This window comes from Girardinichthys multiradiatus, chromosome 12 (genome assembly GCF_021462225.1).
Source record: "Girardinichthys multiradiatus isolate DD_20200921_A chromosome 12, DD_fGirMul_XY1, whole genome shotgun sequence".
NCBI lineage: Eukaryota > Metazoa > Chordata > Actinopteri > Cyprinodontiformes > Goodeidae > Girardinichthys > Girardinichthys multiradiatus.
The window spans coordinates 44,628,038-44,652,261 of NC_061805.1; the positions used below are offsets into that span (position 1 = coordinate 44,628,038).

At 37.6% G+C, this 24,224-nt stretch overlaps 1 protein-coding gene and 1 long non-coding RNA gene across 3 annotated transcripts; both read left to right on the forward strand.

Annotated features, from left to right (window-relative positions):
• The first annotated feature begins 488 nt into the window (after positions 1-488).
• suds3 (SDS3 homolog, SIN3A corepressor complex component) lies at positions 489-12,197 on the forward strand. 2 transcript variants are annotated; one of them, XM_047382496.1, is made up of 12 exons: positions 489-689; positions 3,093-3,162; positions 3,280-3,335; positions 3,415-3,486; positions 6,110-6,129; positions 6,220-6,376; positions 6,640-6,735; positions 6,854-6,915; positions 7,015-7,036; positions 8,800-8,905; positions 9,680-9,764; positions 11,399-12,197. In XM_047382496.1, exons 1-12 carry the CDS (start codon positions 578-580, stop codon positions 11,495-11,497), a joined length of 957 nt encoding a protein of 318 aa, XP_047238452.1. In that variant the 5' UTR covers positions 489-577; the 3' UTR covers positions 11,498-12,197. The 2 variants fall into 2 exon arrangements, with proteins under 2 accessions (XP_047238452.1, XP_047238453.1); XM_047382497.1 differs by lacking the exon at positions 489-689 and adding an exon at positions 2,172-2,319.
• Positions 12,198-21,297: 9,100 nt separating this feature from the next.
• On the forward strand, positions 21,298-23,611 carry LOC124877534. The gene is made up of 3 exons (XR_007040553.1): positions 21,298-21,424; positions 23,221-23,305; positions 23,392-23,611. It is a non-coding gene; the product is annotated as an uncharacterized LOC124877534 (long non-coding RNA).
• Positions 23,612-24,224: the final 613 nt, after the last annotated feature.

Sequence of the window (24,224 nt, forward strand, 5' to 3'; positions counted from 1 at the left end):
AATGCTAAGTAAAAGCCAACTGGCAGTAAAAAAAAAAAAATGCTCTCACAGATTGTATACATTTCCCCCTGTTAGATGTGATAACAGGCGAGAACCGTAGTTGTATTCTACACGTGTCTTTGTACATGTATTTATTGAATATGGAAATTTTACCTTCACTATCAAAGCTATTAGAAATACTAGGTCGTTGACTACCGAAACATTTAATTCCGATGGGTGAGGTGAGCCAAATTATTTGGATCTCAAAAATGAGTCGACCTTCCCATTTCCCACAGAGAGACCACTCTAGTTGTTGACATAGACTGTGGTAGATTCTAATGCTTTTAAAACAATCAATAAAACCGTTCTTTTTTGTCATACATATCTTGCTCTAAAACGCAGTTTGTCTGAGCTTAAATTCAATTATTGAACACGATAAATGCACATCTACGTAATTTTTTTTACAGGAATTGTCTACAGGCATATACGTGGAGAGCTTGTCACACAGAGGTCCTGTCAGTTGTAGGCGCAGTTTCAAGCAGCCTGCAAAACACAATTCGATTGTTTATTTTATGTTTGTTTACATCCAAGCCGATAAATGGCTTCCACTTTAATTTCTCCAATGGTGGATTATTACAACGACGAAGAGGAACTCGACAGCGTGGATGACGACGATGACCGAAGTTTCAGGGGAAGAGACTCAGAAGAAGGTAGCGTTTAGAGGAATCTTCAGCAACACACTAACTGTCGGGCTCCGTCTACTCCTTGGAAGAGAAACGGAAATGAGCGGTTGTTGCAGAAATGTAGCTATGCGTATTTTTGAGGCAAGGCGTATTAATAGACGAATTTTGCTTTTAGTTATTTAATCTTACCATGCCTGGCATGTTTTAGCTCCAATGTTGCTTTTAGTTCGTAGCTAGTACTATCAACACCAATTTTTTTGTACGCTAACTCGCGAGCGAGTTTTTTCAAACTATAGATTCGACCCGGGTGAATTCATAGTCATATATATATATATATATATATATATATATATAATCTACATAAAGTGGGTGGTTTCTATGTTTGATATCATTTTATTTCCACTTCATGTATTTAATAAATTACATATTCAGGGGAATTAGACGGTGGGCATTTAGATGATATGTTCGTGGTAACAGAACATCGAGGTTATTTGCAGTAGAGGAATGTTTAGTTGAAATGTTGTATTTCATCCTTTCAGTCATTAAAGTCAAAAGATTGAGATTAAACATAAAATATTAGGAATAGTGTGAAAAATATCTTGATTTCGAGAAAAAAATTGTAAAGAATGCTTCAGACTTAATTTAAAACAAATAATAAACAGAGAAAATAGGAATGTTTACCGACCAGAAACGTTGGTTTTTAGTTTTGTTGCCTTTAATAAAAAGGGAAAAAGACATCAACTCTGTCAGTGTTTGACTTGCTGATCCCCAGTCAGAGTAAATAACGGAGACATTAGATGAGTTCAGTCAAACAACTGTTTGCTGCTTCATTAATAATATATATTAGTTAGAAATACAGGCTTTTTCTGGCTGATTCCGATTATAACGGATCCAGATTTCTCCCAAAGAACCGTAACACATCATAGAGAGCAAAAAAGTGAGAAAAGACATCAAATAGGGATAATCTGTACATACATCTGACTTTTATTTTATGCATAAACGTATTTCGAAAAAAAGTCTGATGCTGTTGGTTTATAAACTAAAAGTGATGGGAGTTCTTAATTTTGTTGCATTTAACCAACTGGATAAAAATATTATAATGCTTTAGCATTTGGACCGCTGATGATAATTCAGAGCCGATTGGCTGGTTCCGATTTCATGCCGATTGACTGGGGCATCTCTATTATTTTTCAATAAATCAAAAAAAAATCTTTGCCGTATTATTTTAGCATGGATTTTGTGAACTTTTTTTTTTTTTAACTGTACAATTAAAACGAATAATTCATACGCCTTGTCATTTGTTTTTATACTAACTGCGTTGTAATCACTAAATCGCCCCGTGTGAAACTAATGTCTCAAGTCTATATGAGATAAGATTCAGCCTTCAGTTGTATAAAATGGTAATTTTACAGGAGAAACGTCTTCATTCATTGTGATCTCTACGAGTGAAACACGCTTACGTTGTGATCTGAAATTTTCTCACGATTAATTAGCCAGCCACCGAGCTTAGTGACGTTAGCGGTGAGCGCTGACAGGTTGGCCCTGCCTGCCTGCTGTGTCCACTGCTGTGCCCTTTTCACACTCCTCACTCAGACCAGACGGATTGCGGTGAATCTTTGAAAGAAAGGAGAAAACGCGGCGATGACAACACTAAAAGGTTTGCTAGTCTTCTGACACGGGCCTCCAGACGAGCGGTTTGGTTTATTCTATGTTGTTTTGCCTTCTGATGTGCTTCTCATGTCCTTGTGAGCTACAGCCGGGGTACTCTTCTAACAGCAGACCGAGCTAACTTCAGCTAGCACATTAATGCTACCTGAAAATGAAACTTGCTGTGTCAGCTTAACTCGGCCTCTTTTTTTTTTTTTTTTTGCTTTCGTTTTTTCTGTTTTTTAAGATAAAAACTAACCGATCTAATTCGGCTGTCTGTTGTAAACTTCGCCACCGAGTTTGACACGTCGTTTAGCATCGGTGAAACACGTTAGCGTCCTTTTTTTCTGAGTTGCCGGTGGACTGACAGCACCACCAAAATGAGCTGATAAATCATCCCAAGCCACAAATGCTAAAAGTTTGAACTAACATGCGTTTGGATTGACCGTGTCAGGAGTTATTGGGTTAAACTGACCGAGAGGAAGTGCAGGATATGTCCACTCTGGCATTGTCTAGCCGAACTTTTTCTCCTGTTATTTCATCAGTGTGATCTTAGGATCCACCATTCAAACACGTCGGAGGGCATCCTCTGAAGGGTGTTCACCATTACCTCACTAGTGCCACGCACGTTGTTTGATCTGCTCACAGCAGAGTTGATCCACCTGTAGAGAATCATCACAACAAACATGTCTGATTGCTGAGGAAGCTCCTGAAATCTGTTTGTTAAAGTTTAATTTAGAGATCTGGGAATTTTAATTCAGTTCCTGTCATTACCGTTTCCAGACACTGAAGATGCCAGTGAGACAGATCTTGCCAAACATGACGAGGAGGACTTTGTGGAAATCAAGGAACAGTGAGTGATTTTTTTTTTTTTTTTAACTATAAATCCACCTTTCTAGGTTTAAATTTAGTTCTTAAAAGTTTCCTTTCATTTTTTTCTCTGATTATGATCTTGTTCATTTCTTTACAGAATGTACCAAGATAAACTGGCCTCATTGAAAAGACAGCTGCAGCAGCTACAAGAAGGTACCAAAATTAGAATTAAAACAGCTAGCAAGACCAGAGCAAATCCAAAGAGACCAAGTTTTGATTTTTGTCCTTGCAGGTACTCTGCAGGAGTATCAGAAGAGGATGAAGAAGCTGGACCAGCAGTACAAAGAAAGACTTCGAAATGCAGGCAAGAACATGCTGTGTTTTGATTTTTCATACATCCATGTTAAAAACAGGTTAGTGTAAGTTTTGGAGTACTCTAAAGTTTAGTGGGTGTATTAGCTGACTGTCAGTCAGGAGAGGAACCAGATAGAAGTGATGTGGAAGTAGAATGGGACGAGTTTTCCTCCTTAAGAGGTGGGAAAGTGTTTGAGCGATCTAAGTTTATTACATTAATAATCGCTGGCAATGTAAATGATGAAACAAACTACCAGATATCATCTTCCGGCTAATACCCAGTCTGGGATTCGTCTTATTCTGCATATTCCGTGGCTTTATTCATTATTTAAGGCAACTAACATAACTTCTAAAGTTATTTTTATATCAGTCTGATGGTCTGACTGGGCATCTGGGGTAAGCGCCAGCTGAAGCATCATTTGAAATATTATGCAAACTTTGCCTACCTGTCATGCTGATTCAACAGGTGAGTATTCAGTCCGATTTGCCATGATGCATCTAATAAAAAAAAACAAAAAAAACGAATAGTAGCTGTCAGGTGGGATCTGGAAAGAAATAACCACTTCAAATGTCTTTTATCCATAAGAGTGTTAAAAACAAATCCTGGTCACCTTGTTGTCCATGTGTCTTTTTAACCAGTCATTATTCTCTCCATTAAAGAGATACTTTGTATTGTTTTAATTGAGGTTCTTTTCTGTTATTGTAGTCATTCCCTTACCTGTTCTGGACATTTTATATCACAGTGAATGTTGTAGAAAAGGGAAATAATCCTCAGGCTGGTGTAATGCTAACAGCTAGTCAGATTTCCCTGATTTTAAAACATTTCAAACTGAAAATGTTCATCAGCAGGATGCAATGCTCTATTTGCTATTAACTGTACATTAACAAGACACTGTTGTGAAGTTTGCTGTTATTTTCTTAGCTGACCAATGTCTGCATTACGATGCAAAATTGAGGCTAGTTGAGGCTGCCCGTTGCATCAATCTGCCTCATCAGCTGTGACTCGTCAGTCTGCTTTTAGTCTGATGAATGTCCAATTTATTGTGAAAGCCCACTTTTAAAAAATGAGTCAACTCAACAGTAAATTGTGTTAATTATCTCAGCAGAATGCTACGCCAACTTGAATTCACATAGAAGCGCAGACGTCAGTCGACTGAGAAAGAAAGGAAAAACCTGACGGCATCTTGTGAAAGTTTAGACGCGTAGTATCTGTTAGTAAAACGGTGTACACCATGGGTATGAACATATTCAGTTTGAGTTGTTTTGCGTTGCTTATTTTATGGCATCTGCCATACATTACTTATAATACCTCCATAGAACCTACCTTCAAAAAAGTCATGTTCTTGCTGAGACTCCTGTTATCCCTCTCATCATTTGGTCAACGTTCAGCAAACAGAGCTGCATCTATATTTGCCACATTAGCATGGGTCAAGGAGTGCTTGATGTGTTGATTGGTAGGTTTAAGACTTCAAGTTTCATGCATTCACACTCTGCATGCTAGTGATATATTTGGTCTGTTAAATAAAACATTTGATATAGATTCTAGTAACTAAGATCAAGTAAGATGGAGTTGTTGTAATAAAGTGGGTTAGTTCAAATATTCACCAATCGCATGTTTTTCTAATAGCATCCAGTCCTACAGAGAAAATGAAAACTACAGCAAAGGTTTATTTTAAGACTTGCTTTGCTTTAAAAGCAGGCAGGTGGGAAGTATAAATGCTGCAATCTATTTACTTCAGAAAACCAGAAACTGGGAAATCGGTGTCGCCTTATCTCCGAGTTGATGGCATTCTAGTTTGAAAGTTGGGAAATACATGGACTCTCATAATTTTTGTTACGCGTATATGGCCATTGTTACGACAATGCCGATAACGCTGTTTTACGCTGTATTTTGTATATATAAACAGCGTTGAAACATCTCGTCTCATCAAAAACAGAAAAGCAGTATGTACGACGTACTAAATGTTACATAATTAAAAAAGAACTGCTAAAAACTGTCAAAGCAAGAAAGTTTTACTCACTGTTGATGTGAGGAGCAGCCATCTTGAAATCCTAACTGGGGGTAGTCGGAGTTGCTTCCAGTTTCTGAGCGGGATGTCCCACATGAGGGCGTGTTCCAGTCGAAATTTACGACCAGAAACTCAGAAATTTCTATTTCCCAGTACTTATGGAACGCAGCAATAGCATAGATGCATCTGCACAACACAGAATATAATTCTCTGGCTGACTAGTTTTTAGTTCATATATTTAATCCAACTTTTTAAATTAGAAGAAGAAATTCTTGACAAACAGGCCACTGTACTCAGTAATTTTAGTGAAAATATTCTGTATTTGCATCAAAAGGATTTTTTTTTCCCAGAAAAAAGTTGATGTGGATCGGATTGGAAACAGTTTTCAAATCTAAACAGAAACTCAATTAATGGAAATGTGGTAACTCCACCTACTGGAAACCAATAGCCTTGTTTTCATTATCCAGCTAATGGAAATACAGTCAGGGCCATTTTGAAGGCTTGCTGATTAGTTCTCTTTGATGGAACATGATTAATATTTCACAACATGACAAGAAAACAAACCATATTAATGCACAGAGCTTTCAGCATTCTGAGATTTAAGTTTTTATTTTTCATTTACAGATTTGTTTCTTCAGCTTGAGGTAAGCACATTTGATGAGACTAATAAGTGTTGTCTTTTTTATATTGCAATTAAAAGGCAAAGGTGGTTACTGTTTGTTTAATTTCCACAGACAGAACAGGTGGAGAGAAACTACATTAAAGAGAAGAAAGCAGCGGTGAAGGAGTTTGATGATAAAAAGGTGGAACTGAAGGAAAACCTAATCGCTGAGCTGGAGGAAAAGAAAAAAATGATTGAGAATGAGAAGTTAACAATGGAGCTAACGGGTGGTAAGGAAACATGAATTATTGGTGTTAATCAGCGATTTGATCAGCAGAAGAGAAACAATTAGGTCGGACTCTTCTTTACAACATGGTTCCATATTATCCAAAATAGATGAAGCTGATAGGAGCTCAAACTTGTAGGGCTTTCAGCCGGCTGCATCAAGGAAGTCAGAACAGACGCAACCACAACATATATAAACTAGAACGATTGTGGGTTAAAATGTCTAAAAATAATATTCTGGCATCCTGTTGTTTTATGTCATTGGCAGACTCAATGGAAGTAAAACCAATCATGACAAGAAAGCTGAGGAGACGACCCAACGATCCAGTCCCGATACCAGATAAGCGAAGAAAACCTGCACCAGATATCCTTCAGATCAACACTGTATAGTTCGTTACATTTGGATATAGGTTGATCTATTAAAATGAATTGTTTCACTTTGTCTATAAAATGTAACAATCGTCTACCTTGACTCTTCAAACCTCAGCTAAACTATTTATTAACAGACGAGCAGATTATGGAAGACCTAAGAACACTTAATAAGGTTTGTGCTTCTGGTTTAGCAAAGTTTTAACATTCTCCTGCCTAACGCAAAGTGTTTGTAAAACCGCTTTTAAATATTTCCATCACTTCTTTTTTACAGCTAAAGTCACCAAAACGACCAGGTAGGTCAGAGCTCACCTTTTAATGGCTACTATTAGAGGGAAATCTTTACTTTAAAGGAACTGCTTAGTGATAAAAATATTCACCCCATTAGAGATTTCTTCTGCTTTTCACACTTGCCAATTATGACATAAAACAAGCCAATTATTATTAGCATTTCATTACTTTTTCATTGATTTTTGTTTTATCAAAAGGATTACCAGCGAAAACCAAATATTATTAGTAATTTGGACTTCAGCTGCTCTTACACCAATGACCCAGCTTTCTTAATTAAACTACAATGGACTGTTATTACTTAGTTCAACTTCAGTACCAGTAAAAGCAATATATTATTAGCACCTGAAAATGTGGATTAAAGCTGTTTTGTTCCAGTGACTCAGCTTCCCTAGTTAGAATTCAGTGGAATGATGAGACTATTAGATTTCTCAGAAGGATTCATAGATTTTTAGATTTCTTAGAAGGATTGTAGAATCATTTGATTTGTTTTTCTGTATCTGTGTTTATTTTCTTTGTGATTGTATTGTAATTGTATGTACAACGTGTCTCGTTGCTGAAAAGCGCTATAGAAATAACCTTACCTTACCTTACCTTACCCTTACTTGCATGTTCCACATGAAGCAAATGTTAAAATCCAACAATGAAAAAAAAAAAAAAGATTTCAGATGATAGTTTCTGTTAAAGCATTATTAATTACAGAATTGTTTTCATTCAGCCACATTGGAGGGTTTTTAAGCATTATTGACCTGTTTAAAGTCATGGCTCACCATCTCAGTCATACTTTAGTCCAGACTTTAACCAGGTTACGTTTGTTTTTTTTTTGAGTCATTCAGACGGGAACTCAGTTGCATATCTTAGATCCTTGTTCTGCTGCATAGCCCAACGTGCTCCTGAGCTTAAGGACTTAAACTGGTGGATGGAAATACTCCCTCTGGGTTTTCTGGTAGAGAGCAGAATCCATGGTTCCATCAGCAAATAGGTGCTGGTGTCTTCTCTTCTTAGGCTTTGTGTAGTTTTGTTTAGGCCGGTTATTTTCTGGTACATAAAGGAGCCACGTTCCACTGGGCGTTTTATACCCACCATATAGCCAGTCACGCTAGCTTTGACAATGGATGATCCAAAGTAATTTTCTATGATCTACTCATAGTCTACTGTAAGGAAATTGGGTTTTGGGACTCTAGTGCAACATTTCCCTTAGTAGGAGTTATTCTTTTATTCAGGTGTGACTACTTGTCATATTTCAAAAGGGTCAGCTAGCCCAAATGGGAATCATACCCACAACAAATGAAAATATGGTGCAATACAAAGTCTGCACCATGCAGAAAATGATATTCAATTAGTCTGTTAAATTGTACACGAGGTTTGATCAATTTTATGATTTCCACATTTCATCAAAAATATTTAACTAGAAAGAGGAATTAAACGGTACATTGTGGTTAAGGACAGTGCTATGAATGGGATGATTTACAGGGGTGAAATGGCAAAACATGGGTATGAAATGGGGGCCCAATTTGGGGAATTCTCCTTTTGGATTATTTAATGGTCAAGCAAAGCACACTCTTGGATTGAGTCAATATCATTTTTTTGCCTGACAATAAAATTTAATCAATTTTGAACAATGTCAAAGAGAAATAAGTATGGCTTATGCTCAGGACCTTATACAGCCTTGGAACAGCTCTGGCTAAACCAGATATACAAATTTACTGTTCATATAAATGGTCACTGTGTGTGTTTGTAATGTTACCGATTGATGTGTCTCCCTCTTCAGTGTCTCCTTCATCTCCTGAGCACGTCCCCTCTGCTCCCATTGAGAACCCCTCCCAGCGTTACGAGGCCCGCATTGAAGAGGGGAAACTTTACTACGATAAAAGATGGTATGTCTTTAATTTAATCAAAAAGGCCATGACCTTGGTTCTCTGCTGTGATTTGGGTTACTTACTTGCATCTGCCACCACTAGATGGCCACATTGCTACGTGTTTGATCCCACATTTTTTTTTGAACTTACTGGACGTATACCAGTCCTTGAATCAAATATAAAGATGAAATATCCTCCACTTGGGGAATGTGTCTGCATAGGAACCAGTGTTGCATTCTCCTTTGATTCATATGTAAAGATAATGAGAGTCTGTGACCAGACATGGCCTTGACACGTTTCTGTTAGAGAGCGGAGGTCTGAATAAGAAATGTCAGAACATCTATTCCTTTAAAGGGGAAGAACATAATAGATTTCTGTCCTATTAGCTGCTGCCGTAGACGGAGAAAGTTGAGAGGAGCAAGTTGTGAGGTGCGTGCTGTATTCCCTTGAAGGCAAAGTCTCATTTATCCCTGGCTAAAGAAGACATCGACACCAGAAACCGTCTTAAAGTGCCATAGGGAGATGAATGCATCGTTATTCTTCAGTAGACTCCTAATGATCAAATATTATCTGTGCCAATCTATTCTTCTTGTTTGACTGTGTCCTTTTGACAGTTTGGAGTCTTTAAAAGAATACCAGAACTATTTGTTTGGACGTTTCAATCTAATTATCTGCTCAGTGCCGTCTCAGGACAAATGTGGTTTATTCGGCTTGGTGAAAATACCTTTGCAGCTTTTTGCTGTCTCCTTTTTTAAACTGAATTGATACAGTTTTGTTTTTTCATGGGGGCAGGTACCATAAGAGTCAAGCCATTTACCTGGAATCAAAGGATAACACAAAGATTAGCTGTGTCATCAGCTCAGTTGGGACGAATGAGGTAAGTTTTATTTATTCATGTTTTAAGTGTTAACTCTTTGTTGGCCCCGTGATTTAATGAAGTTGCAATTACCCTGTGATCATAAAAACATGTTTAATACCAGAATAATTCATCAACCTTGGTGTTGTACATACAAGTCATTAATATTTACTTGATTAGCTTTACTCACTGAGTGGTTTAATGGTAATTTAGTTGAGATGCTAAGTGAAGAAACTGCTAATCTTGTAAAGTGGAGGTCTTTAGTAGCTGATGAAATGCCCTGTCTGCTGTTCTGTATGACTAAATGAAAGATGAAAATTTCAAATCTAGGGCAACCTTTAGAGCTGATATGTAAAGCATTATTAACAATGATTTCATGGTAATTTACTTCATTTCTGGGCTGATAAGTTGAACTGGTTGCATTGCTTAAACTTCCAGATGTTCTTTGGAAATAAGCAACTCTGTTCATAAAAGTAGAAAGGAGCCTAGGTTTACATGTTTTTATTTAAAACAGTTTCTATGTATTCCTCCATCATATCCCCTACAGTTATGGTAAAAAATAAATAAGTACACCCTCATTCATTTCTAAGGTTTTCCAAATCATAAAATGGTAGAATGGATTTGGTCTTTACCAGGTTCTAAAACTATTTCAGTCTAACCTTAAGGTATACAGAAAGGACACTGTCATTATTTGGAAAGCTAAGATGAAGCCAGGATGGAAAAGTGTTGTGTACACACCATGATCCAGCTTGTAGAACCACCTTCAGCAGCAGCAGCAACTTCAAGTACTCACTTTCTGTATAACTATCAGCCTGTCTTATTGTTCTGGTGGCCTTTTGGCCATTCTGCTTTATAACGGAGTTTTACTGCTTGTATGACCCAGTTTTGGCCAATCTTCAGCTGTTGGACAGATGGCATTACTTTGAATCTAGAATCAGTATGCAGCAGAGTTTAATGACTGCAAAGTTCCTATAGTCCTGTGGTTGCATAACTAGCCAGTCGTCTCCCCACTGCTGTGTTTGGGGCTGTTTATTATAGCCAAGCATCTTTACCTTGGTGTCATCTCTTCAGAATTGTTGTGGTTCATTTGGGTTTAAAGACTTTCTACTAGCAGACATTTAAAGCAAGTCATGTTTGTCCAGTCTTTTTCTGATTGCCCTGACATGAGCTTTAACGTTGAACATGCTAACTTTTTTCTTTATTTTGGAATTTCTCTGAACATTGCACTCTGATGTTGAGAAGGATTTGTCAGGTCCTCCTCCCCTGGGAGGATTGGCAGCTGCCTTCAATGTTTTCCGCTTGAGGATGATCTTCCTCTCTGTAGAATGAAGAAAACCCCACATCCCTTACCGGATTGCTGTGCAGCAGTAATTGCTTGCCTAAAGTCATTGCTGATGTCTTTCCGCCTTGATATTGTTTTTAACCCACACCTGTACTCTGCCCACTGACACATAGCTAAAACACAGATGGTGTTGCACTTGGTGTTGATCAATTAAACAATCGCATTTGATGAGCAGCATCTGGATAATACTTTCCTTCTTAAAGTCATTTGTTCCATGATGAAGTCAATGCAATCTCAGCATATCTGTGTTTCCTTGGCTTAGTTAGTCATAACACCCAGAAATGACCGGTCTTCTTCTGTGTTCGTTGTACAGATTTGGGTGAGGAAGACGAGCGACAGTACAAAGATGAGGATCTACCTAGGGCAGCTGCAGAGAGGAACATTTGTCATCCGTCGACGGTCTGCTGCGTGAAACGTTCCCCTGCTCTGCTCAACCCAACCCATTCTGTTCATGTTTCTGTCCTGCCATTAAACCGCCAACTCACTCGTTCATCTAGTGTCCCCATGTTGGTGCATTTTCAGTTTTACCATGTGACCTTTTTATTTGTATCAAATATTTTCATATATAAAACCCCCTGTTTCTTAATAAAGCATGAATGCAGCGTTTCAGCTCAATTTCTTTCCCAACATCAACCACATGAAGTGGTCTTTAAAAACACTAACTGGTTTCCAGTATGGTTGTCACTATGCACCATGTTTTTGCACCCAGTTTGGGGTTATTGCTGCTTTTTATGCAAAGCAGTCTCATTTACAGTAAAAACATATTTACAGGAATATGCCCTAGTTAGCCAACTGAATCTGTTGTGCTAAGTTTAATGGAGAAAGGTTTGAAAGAAACAGATGAACTGCCTCCCAGGTATGACTTGCCCGTTTTCAAGAATATCCCTGTTGGAACGGTACAGAAAAACTGCTTGTTATATAGATACCTTCAGTATAAATAACATGTTACATTGCCTTGTATATTTGAACCTTTTATTTGTAAAAAAAAAAAAAAAAAGTTTTGGTTATCATGTCACCTCCATATGGAAACAGTCTGGAATGGCTCAGCTGTTTTTGTTGATTGACTGATTTATTTTTCATTTTATTAAAGTTTTAGCTTTTTATTCATTTTACTAAGGCTCTGTGATTTATTGATTATACAGTAATTCTTCAGGCTTTTCTAAATGAACAGTACTTTGAAATAATGTAGACATAGACTTTCACAGGCATATGTAGTTTACGTTTTAAGGGTTGGAGGAGTTTACACCGACTGGCCATGTTATTAGCTCATCATGTTCTTTTAAATCAGCCAATTCCATTGCAGCAACTGAGCACATTTGGGCATTTAGAAAGAAAGTGTATTTCAGTGTTTTTGAACTTGGTGTGGTGGTTGGTGCTGGAGAAACTGGTCTTAGTATTTCAGAAACTGGTGATCAACTGGGATTTTCACATACGTCTTTCAGGTTTACATAAAAAAGTCCAAATAGAGAAAAAAATCAGAAAAAATTGACAAACTGGCTCGAAATCAACTAAAATAACCAATGGCTACTAGCTCTGAATGCTCTGTACGTCAAACCTTCACATCTTTTGCTTATCTTGTGGAGCTCTATGGTCAACGTTTTGGTTAAATGTTTTCATAAGTAAAACGGACATTGAGAAATGGGCTACTGTTTGATCACACCCAGTGCTGCCACCATCAGCTAAGATAAGCAAACTGAAGCTGAAATTACTGCCTACCCAAAATCAGACCATGGGAGATTGAAAAAAAAAAGGCCTAGTCACCATTTTATCTGCAACATTCAGATGGTTGGGTCAAAATTTGGTGCAAATAAAAGTGGTGCCATTCTGCGTTTCACCAACACTTAGGCTTTTAGTGGTGGTGTAATGGTGGTGGGGGTATTTTATTGGCTTGCTTCTGGTCTCTTGGTGCCAAATTAGCATTGTTTAAACACCACAGCCAACCTGAATATTGTTTCTGACCATGTCCATCACAATGTACCAATTTTCTAAGGAGAATGCTTGATATCACAAAGCTCAAATCGCAAACCCGTCTTTAAACATTACAATACGTTTTCTGTTCTACAATGCCTTCCAAAGTCACTAAATCACAATCCAACCAATCACCTTTATGATATGGTTTAAAGAAGATTTGCATCATGGATGTGAAGCAGCCAAATCTGCAGAAACTGTGAGGCTATTAAAGTTAATATAAACTAAAATCTCAGGAATGTCTCCCAATGAAGAATTAAGACGGGGTTAAACTCTTTCTAGTGAGTGCAGTTTATCATCACTATATTTACTGTTCTGCTTGCACAGATGTGATGGAGGAAAGGAACTCTGAGCAGATGTAATAAATCTAATAAAAGTTCCCTTAAAAAAAACACAACTTTGTTGCATATGCAAGTGATATTGAAGGAATAAAGCTTAGAGATAAACTGGTGTGGGGTAAATAATGTGAAGCTAAACTCATCACAAGACTTGACTCTAACTAAGAGCTGTAATTATACTTGTAGTACAGATAAATAAAGAAGTCATCTCATATTCTGGGGATAAAGACATGCTATATAGACTTTATAATTTTGAAGCTTGTGATTCAAGCCCTCACCACCCCTCCATGCTTCATCTCCAGGAAGGACACAACAAATACAGAACATGTCTTGACAGACTTGACTTTCACCAGAAACTACAGTAGTAACCTTTGGCTGTTACAGCAAATTAGTTGCTTTGGAAAATCTATTATAATTTTCATGAAAATAAACTCTTTCAGAACATGTAAAATAAGAAACGCTCCTTTTATGAAATTTGCATGGTTAAAAGCTCTGTCTTTATACAAATGCAGCATTACTACATAGTCTGGAATAAAAGTATAACATTCAATTTATGTTTTTTTCAAGACTGGATAAGAATGGAAAAGAGAATATATTATGGGAAAATATTTTTGTATTCAGATATTTGCCCATATCCAAGTATCTGAAATTTGCATCTATAATTATATCCATTCATCAGTCTTTTAGTACATCCATCCAATTATCTATCAATCCATTCAAACACCCACTTGTCCATCATCCTTTTACCTGCCTATGCATCCATCCATCCATTCATAGAAATATATTTCATTCAAAGTGAACAATTGTTTTTTAAAAATGGACTAAAACAGACTAAGACCAGAAAGTTGAGTCTAGAAAATGAGTTTGGGATTTGGAAGCTTGTCTGGTTTGGTCCTGAACAGGCGAACGTTAAGAACCATTTTGTTAGATATTTTAGAACAACGTCCAGTGGTACCTTTAAACCATGTATTAGTGCCAAACTTTTTTTAAAGGTTTTTATGGCTTTACAGGGGTTGCATTTTTGGAAATCTTCAGCCAGTATTCACATCCCTGTTGTAGCTCTGTTTAGGGCCTTCAGCAGCTTCAAAATTTGTTACCAGCTGCTAAATGCTTGACTATATTAACATACTGTTTTCCACAATGTGTATGTGGTGCAGCTCAATAGCTGCTTGCTGCAATATTTTGATGGGACTTAGTATGACAGAACAGAGGTGCATGTTCTTCATCAGGTGGAGAAGGCACCCGAATGGCCACACAGTCAAAAAAGAGGTAAGAAACGTATTACAGTAAAATCTACATAAATGTATAAGTTTTGCTCCTTAAACTTCAGTGCAGGCAGCAAACATTCAGAAGGAACCTCTAGGTCTCATGAGCACCTCTTTTTTGGCTTTACTCCAGCAGCAGCCGTCCGCTAAAAAGAAGAGGAGGTGACTCATGGATTCGCAGGTGGAAAAAGGTTTGGCAAGCTTGAGGTACGTACTCCAGGGACAGAGTACTAGACTGTGCCCTTCTTCTAGTAAAGGCCTTCCCCCTAGCCATGACTGGTTTGACTTCCTGTGGTGGCGGCGGCGGTTGTTGTTGCAGATGTTGATGCAGATGCTGTTGCTCCCGACCTCCTCCCCCAGGGAAGTGGGAGATCTCTTTTTTTGCATCTTTTTGCTTCTTAAATGCCTTTTCTGGCCACTATGCATTGTTTTCTTTTTGCCAGCCTGCTGACTGCCTATTGGTTATTCAAGTTACCAGGTATTCCTTATTCATGTATAATTAGCAGGGTGATGTAAAATGGGAAAGACATTTCAAATTAAAAGCATGCAAATAAAAACAGATAAAAACACAAACATGCAACAAGTACAGTTTCATCCTGACATGCATAAATTTCAAAGATATGGGAATGAACAAGTTGAAAGGAAAATTGTTTTTTACCTGGATTTGTTTAGAAATACTCTAATATTCTCATGTTAATAGCACCACAAAGGGTCTTTGGTCTGAGGACCAATTCCAGTCCTCAAATATTAAATAGCATCTTAAAATGCTCAGCATTTGAATGTATCCTTCTAGCTCAGTAGGGAGAAGATATTTTATTGGACATCACATGGACTTGACAGCGTCTCCATGTAATCAATGTGACCCAGTCAGCTAACAGCTCCTGTCCAGTCATAAAGCCTCTCTCAGCCATCTCTCCTTTTTGTAAAAAGCGGAAATATTTGGCATTCAGCGCAGGTCTTTCCTGGCTGAACAGCCAGCCATTTCCTTCCTGTGTGTTCTATTATTTTAACTGGATGGCATGTCTCATTTTTTCCTCTGACTTAACGACACTGCCTGGCAAGGAGGGCAATTACTTTCCGCGCCACACAAAATGCAAGGCTCATGTGGAAATGCTCGCTGTCTGGAAGCCGTGAGGTGTGATTCCTCAGTCTTTGGTGATGACATAAAATGAGCTGATAGTCAATGTGATGCCTGTCTGCTTTCTTTAGTGCATCACTGGCCTCGCTCTTGGTTAGGAGCACAGTGAAATTCACTGACACAAATAACGGGAGATATGTGGTGTTTGGACGTCTTGTTTTCAGCCACTTTAGGCAGAGCATTTCAACAGATTTGGCATTATGAGCTGTGACATAGTGAAGACACACTCTTGCACTACAGACACTATTGTCATTTGATAACATTATCTCCTCATCTTAGACTCTTTCCAGTTTTTTCAGTAGATTATTTAGATGTTGTTGTAGCTTAGTCAAATAACCTTTTTGATGCCAATACATAAACATACACCAAAAAATGTACTTGTGTTGTCAACATAAATATTGCAGTGATTATAGAAAGTCTCCATGTTAAAAGACAGATGTCCACAAAGTTTAAAAAGAACCAAGTGACTTTACTCGGTTTTAGTGAATCTGATGAATCAGAAACAAAGCTCAGTTGTCGTAGCAGGATTTTCCTGTTACTCACTGTTTCCTCTCACTGTTTCGTCAGTTGTGTCCTTAATAAAAGCCCCAGTTTTGCAGAGAGGTCACTAAGATTCAAAGATGTCCAAGGTATCAGTCAGGAGAAGAGTAGAAAAAAAGGTTTACAGTTTAGGTGTTTACATGCACTGTATTAAATAACCTAACATCTTCCTGTCTGATTTACAGACTTTTTACATATTTTTTACTTTTCATGTTTGATGTCACTTAAGAAATAATTTAGATTTTCTATTAGAGGGTTTTGAAACTTTCTTCAAATTCAGAGGTTTACATAGAATGTATGTTTGCAGGAATTTTGGTCCATTCTTCTTAACAGAACTGGTGCAGTCAGGTTTGTAGCATTACTCACACACACCTTTTCAGCCCACAAATTTATAATGAGATTGAGAATGGGGGCTTTGGGATAACAACATTGCCATTGTTCATTTTTAAGACTCCTTTGTGTCCAATTGTTTAATTTCCTGGCTGATGTTTTGAGATGTTGCTTCAGTATTTCAGCATATTAGTTTTTCCTTGTGATGCCATCTAACTTGTGAAGTGTACCATGCTGCCGTCCACTTTACATCCACTAGGATGGTGTTATCAAGCTTGCCAACTGCTCTCTATTTCCTCCAAATGCAACAATGATCATTATGGCCAAACACTTCAAAATTTAGTTTCATCAAATCAGGGGACCTGTCTCCACAAGTTAAGGTCTTTTGTTCCTGAGCCCCTTGGCAATCTGTAATGTGACTTATTATGTTGCTTTTGGAGTGATGGTTTCTTTCTCACTGAGTGGGTCATGTTGGTACAGAACTTGTTGCACTGAGATCGTTTGGCTCGGTTCTTGGGTTTGGTACGTGTAATTGGCACACGTTTATCTCTAGAAAACAGAACTTTTCTCCTTCCTGAACAGCATGATGGCTAGACATTCTGTGATGTTTACACTTGCATATAATATTTGAACAGATTAATGTAGCACCTTAAAGCATCTTGAAATTATACACAAGGATGAAGCAATGTTCTGAAGAACCACAATTCAGTTTGGAATCTTTGGTGATTTATTTTAATTTTGATTCACTCAAGGAATCAGTGTGTTTAAGCTGTTGCCTTCAAATACAACCACAAGTGTGTCTCATTTTACTCAAATTTTGTGAAGTAACCTTTTAGGGGAGTACGAGGCAATGACATCATCATACCGGCTATCTAAAATACTGTCGTTTTTTTTACATTTTTGTGGCACAACAATTAGAAATATTGTGGTAATCCTAAAAGATCTAAATCAGAAAAAAATAGATTTTTAATGACAGGAAGTACATGTGTCTTATTATATAGATTATAGAAAAATCTAGTTTCAGATGTACCAGATATTTACATACACAGTATAAAAAAAATCATCCCTCTATTTTGTCTTGCATTTCTGCTGTTTATGTGTAGTTACTTTTGCTAAAGCTTTTAAACAGCAAAAATAGTATGACGGAAACTGAGTGGTTTTAAAACCGTGACATTTTAAAGCCATGATGTACCATAAAACTGAAAACTGGCATGTGCCTAATTCTATTGTTAAGCCACAATTTCAAAATGATCTGTATCTATGCCATAAAGCTTATGAGCAAGACTCCTCCAACTTGAATTGACCAATTTTGCTGCCTTATTATCTTCACACCTAATAAACTGCAACACTCACTCTGTCTAAATCCATGTCTTTTAAACAAGGCATCTCTTGTTCTCTGGCAGTGTATAACACCCAAGCTTTTACTTCAGGTAGCTGTATATGCTGTTTGGAATCATTATGCTGAGTAAGCAGGGGAGGCATGAGGAGCGGTTAAGCATGTAGGCAGGCCTCTGGTGATGAATCAATTTTCTCCTGCACACTATCTGTTCACTAGTGTGTGTAAAGCTCCAGCTGACACTCACCATGTGCAAAACAAAAAGGGGATTTCTCTGGTCTTTGGTGACAAGCAATCATTACAGAGCCGCGGCTGTGGTTTAGGTTCTTTGGTAAGCCCCTCGGGAGTTGATACTCTTAGCTGGCTATTGCTTGTGTGCATTAAAATGTCAGCAGGGGCATCAATAGAAAACTCTAATTCAAAATCTCTCACCGTTTCCAGCTCCAGTAGAAAACTCCCTCTTTCATCCGTCTGCCTGTGTTTTGAACATTCAGTGCACTGTGTTAGCACTGTGATACATGGCTGCAGGAAGGAGAGCTGTATCTGGCTCTGCATTATCTGCTGGAAAACGAGTGGGACCCAGGCAGATTTTGCCTCCGGTGAATAGAAGAATGGATGCCATGTTGGTCCTTGACAGTTCTTCACCCAGTTTATCACCCTCCTGCAGGTGTGCACTGGGAGTGGAATTCATTTAGAATTCAAGATCCTCATCTGAGTGTTGATATTTGACCTGAGGTTCTGGAGGAAAGTTAAAGCCACAGAACCAGTTGGTAAATGTGGCTGGGATTGTTTTCACCCTGTGGTCTGTGTGGGGAATTTCCCTGTTGGAGTCTCACACTCGAGCAGTAACTTCCCAAAATATATTTATTTGTTTTCATTTGGAATTCTTTGCAGACTTTTTCAATAGTCCCGTTTCCATTCATGTGTTTTTGCGCAAATTGTAAAGCTCAACATTGGTAAAGCTCAATTTTAAAGTTAAAAGAAAAACTTTAATAGTTTTCTGTTAGGTTGCTTTTGCCATTCCCAATTGAGAACAGTCTCAACTGAAGAAATGAAGATGTCAAGAGGTGGTTCTTGGAGTAGGACCCAATTGCAGGCAGGCAGACAGAAACGGCACGGTGAGTGGAGAATTTTAATAAACAAAAAGTAAAGACTTACAGCATGGCAGAAGGCAAAAACAAGCAGGCATATATGTGGGCAGACTTGGCATAAACATAGCAGATCTCACCAGCAAGGAGCAACAGGAACTAATGAGTATAAATAGTGCAGCAAACAGGTGAAAACAGGGAAACTGTTTGGCATAACGCAGGTAGACTGAATGAAACTAACTAGTGGCAGTGGCATGAAAACACAATATGAACCATAAACAACATCTAAACAGAACTAATTCAAAAAGTACAAACAACATAGCTTAAGAAATATATGCAATAACAACATGAACCAAGAGAAAATGCTAGAAACTCAGAAGAAAATAATCAAAATATGGACACCAGAAACCAGAAATCATGACAGAAGACCCAATATGAAATAATCAAATAAGACGAGCATCCTACCTGACAGATCACATGAATATTCATAGCAAGTACTCTTTGACATTAAATGTCAATCTCAAAGCAAAAATGCCCTTGTTGGGTGTCAAACCTAGAACCTTGTACACATCCTGTGGCACATGGTTCTTTTTTGTAAAAGCCTGTTATGAAGCAACCAAAACACAAAAGTATGAAATGATGAAGGGGATAAATGACCGGCATAAATAAAGACAAAATAAACATTTGAGTGAAAACTACAAATGGATTCAAAATTTTTTAGAAATACTTTCTCATTCACTGGTTTTCTTTATTTTCATGACTGTTTACATTGTAGATTCTCAGTGATTCTCACAGGCATCAAAACTGTGAATGAACACATGGAATTTTGTAGCAAACAAAAAATAGCAAAATAGCTATAAATATGATTTTTATTTTAGATTTCTTAAAGTAGCCACCCTTCGCTGTGATGGCTGAAATATTTTCCATTTGGATACAAACTAGTTTTTTTGGTGTTTAATGTAATTTGGTTCAAAACAAACACCCAAGATGGGTAAAGCCATTACTTTCAAGCCCTGTTCCCATCTTTTAAAAAAAAAGTAAACTCCATCAACTCCTAACTGATCAAATCCCATCACCAGCTAGTCTGTTGAGATCATTTCAAACATAAAGTTCTCAAGAAGATACTGCTTATTTCAAATTCAGGTCAATGTATAAATCCTTTATACGCTCATGCAGTATTTGTTGCTTGTCTTTTGATGTTGTGCAACAAAGTGTGCATCAGAGTAAATAAGGAAAACACCATGGGAGCTTCTGATGAGAATTAGAGGTATTTTAAGTACTAAGTACCAGTTTTGCCCCAAAAACTGCTCTGCTCTCAGTTTGTTCCTCAACTTTTCGAACTCAAAACTGCTTAGAAAAAAACAATCCATCAAACAAATTAGAAGAACTGAACTCAACTTCAGCTTTTGTCTACAGCTGTAATGTTGTGTTTTTCCTGACTGTTTAAGATTAGTATTGTACAAATTAAATTATCTGTTTCCTTCCCTACAGCTTTTTGTTAACTCAAAGAAAACTGCCTAATGATGATGGTATCCTTTTAGGCTCCTTCATGTTGATCAGTTTTAGCACAAAACGCCTCCTGAAGCCTTCCCTCCTCGGATTTAAAGGAAGCCGCATTATCAAACTATATCTTCTAATAAGAGCACAGAGTCCGGATTAAGCTGATCTCATCACTTACAATGAGCTTCCTCCGCATGATGGCTGGACTGTACCCTGGGAGAGATTGGGAGAGGAGCACCATCATCTGGTAGAGCTGTTGCTACTCCATATATTATGTCAGTTAAGGTGTTTCAGGCTTCTGATCAAGATGCCTTCTGTGTGACTCCTTTTAGAGATTTTTCCAGGTATGTTGGACTGAGTGGAGACCTTGGGGCAAACCCAAGACATCCCAAAGGGATTATATTCTTCTTGGTTGAGAACTCTTTGGGATCTGAACAGGTGATTCACCCTGTATCTAGAGTTTTTTGAGCACAGGTGTTAAAAGTAATGAACACATTTTCCCTACATTTTGGGCTGGTTTTGGCTAATAAACAGTGTGTGGTGTAGTTGTGCTCCGTTTGATGCTCAAATGTCCTAAAAAAAGAATTGCCTCACCTAGAAACGTGCACACTACCTTCATTAAACTGATGAGCTTCACCTGTGGTGTGTGGTGTTCATCTAGGACATAGACTTTAAAAGATACCATGGAAAAGAGACACAGTCTTTGTTTAGGAAGAAAAGGTTGCTTCAAAGAATACCCAAATTTTAATAAAACATAATCAGACTTGGATTGTTACATCCAGACTTGGACAAAACGTTTGGGAGCAGCTTCCAGGAGGGCTAATGCAATGGGCCAGGTAAGGTGACATTGCTATCTCATGGCAACCAAAACCAATCCCCATAGGCTTTATTTCTAGTCTGTTCATGTTCCTACACACGATTCATTTACTTAAATGTTCAACTTGATTCAGCTTGAGCATTCTATTCCTGCTTAAACTGGCTCGTAACTTCAGCCATGACTCCATCCAAAGCCTGTATGTATGTTGTCTTTATGAGCAAATGTAGAAATTCGCAAAAATCTGAAGAAGACACTTTCTGAACTTTCATTATTAGCAGAAAAAGATAACAGGATGCAAAGAATTACAGAAGAGACAGCAATATTTTCTAATTGTTGCAAAAAAAATAAAGAAGAGTTTCTCCACTGCTTTTCCAGTGTTCAACTTTGGCCCTGATTGGGAATTTATTTGCATTTCCTTGAAGAATCAGCAACCATTGCTTTAGTTATTTGATTGAAAAAAAGATTAAACAGAGAATAGTTTCAGTGTTTTTTTTTTTTTTGTGATATGCCGTGCATGCAGTATTCTCAGGGGGAGATATTTAAGCAAACCTATTAAACTCAACTATCCTTAAATGCCATTTTTACATGTGAAAAAACAGTAATTTAATCTTTGCATTTCAGCTTTTTTGCAACAACTTTCTCATAAGCTTAGGTGTTCAGTTGCCATGTTGGTAAGGAAAACATGTGACCAAAAAATAAAAATAAAACTGAATTGTCCATACCTTTGTATCACCGTCCTGCATATCAATTTGAGAAGACCACAGTTTTATTTAGAAAATCTATCCGTTAGCAGCTGAACAGAACAAGTTTATTACACAATTTCTGCATTCAGAGGCTTCCTCAAGGTGCTGTCACCTAAAGAGAGGTTCTTACCTTGAAAAGACAAATCACATCTTGCCTTGTGGGAGCCAGGCAAGCATATGGAGGATGCTGCATACACACAATTTGTCTCCCCTACAAGCAGTCCTTTATTTTATCACCGCAACCTTTAAAGGACAGAAACGAGTCTTCTCTCTCTCCTGATCTTCATCAGTATGGGCATGTAAATGTTGATGTGTTCACATCTTTGACAGGTACAATCCTTTACTTGTTCGCCAAAGGCTAGATGAGAGATCTGGTAGACCGCTAATATTGTAGTTGTAAATACCAGCAGCCTGTAGTTACATTGTTTTAGTAAGAACACTTTACCTCAGCGAAACCTCAACGATTGCATGAACTGACCCTGAGCAGTGTGTGTGGGACAAAACTAAAAGCAATGGAAGTTTGGAAAAGATTTTGCACATGGAAGTCTTTGAATAGTTGTGGAGGGTTTTCCACGCAGGTAGGCATAATTCATTAGTTTATGAAGCTTCAGAATAACAGGTTTTTCTTGAAACATGGTTTGTGCAGGGGTGTTTTTATATTTTAGGGACATTGCAGTTATAAAAACAACATATCCAACAATCATTGTTGGAGAAGGGCATATGTTCAGAAACAACTTTCAATGGATCCTCAAGTGAGTCTAAATCAATGCTTTTTCCAATTTAAACATCCTCACTAGGGCCAAGGAAAGGCAGAATGACTTGGTTTAGCTTGGTGGAAGTAACCAGTCACAGAAGGATGGACTTCGTTAAAAAAGTTAGTTATGTAGCATCTGTTCTCGCAGGAAATGCATAATAGCTGCAACATTGACAGTCTCTATTTAAAAAAAATATAAACTATATATAAATACTTTTCTAACAAAAAAACAAGTTTAACTGGGAAACTTCAGTGGTAATTTGCATAATTTGTCAGGTACATTTTCATATTGACAATGCTGTGTACTGTCAATGTTAGACAGAAAGAAGACTGATCATTGACATCTTACTAATGATGCAGAGACTACTAATTTCTGTGATGACTAAAGCTGCATCATTGTCTGGTATGACCACTCCAAACTACAATGATGTCCATAAATATCCACACATCTGACAAACTTTGGTCTAAACTAATCGTTTAATTTTACAGACATTTGTCTTGAGACTGGAAGGAATATCAACATTTTGGAGTGGCTCAGCCAGAGTCCTGACTTGAATCTAATCAAAACACTTTGTATAAAACTAAACATTAGGCTGATGGCCAGAAGACCTTCCATCGTCCAAGACTTGGAGCTCATTATCAAATATAAATAATCAAAATACCAGTGGAAACATGCAAACACTGCTGTAATGTCAATAAATATTTTTTTCACAACCTAATGACTGACGTGTGTATTTTGCTTCTGGCGTGTCCCTTATTTGAGAGTTAAAAGTCAGAGACCCTACCGCACTGCAGCTGGAACGTGTCATTAACGTTTTCATTATGAGGCTCAGCTACTCAGGAGGACTGGTTTGAGTGGATATGGTTCATTCCTCTATGAATTTCCATTGGGACTACAAATACCAGAACTTTTGTCTATAAATACCAACAGAATTAAATGAATTCTGATAGGATGAAAACTGTCAAATAAAACAGGAAATTCTAGCCCTTGTTGAGTGGTTTGTTTAAGCTGGTGTATTACTTTTATTAGCCCTTCAGCGAGAGCCTAAGGGGCCCTAATGGTTCACCTCTTATGTATTTATGTTACACCGTGGACCCTGAACCTCACAGTTTTGTCGCTCTATATACCTTTTTGGGCTAGGGTGAGAATAAAGTTAATTTTGATTTTGGATTTAGATTTTTTGCCAAAAGTCATGCAATACTAAACAATTCAAAATCGCTTTGAAAACATTTACAAAAAAAAGGTTAATGCTTCATTAAAAGCAGTGACAACCTAAAACATTCGCATGTAATTGCTCATTGATGTCTACTGTGCATATTGC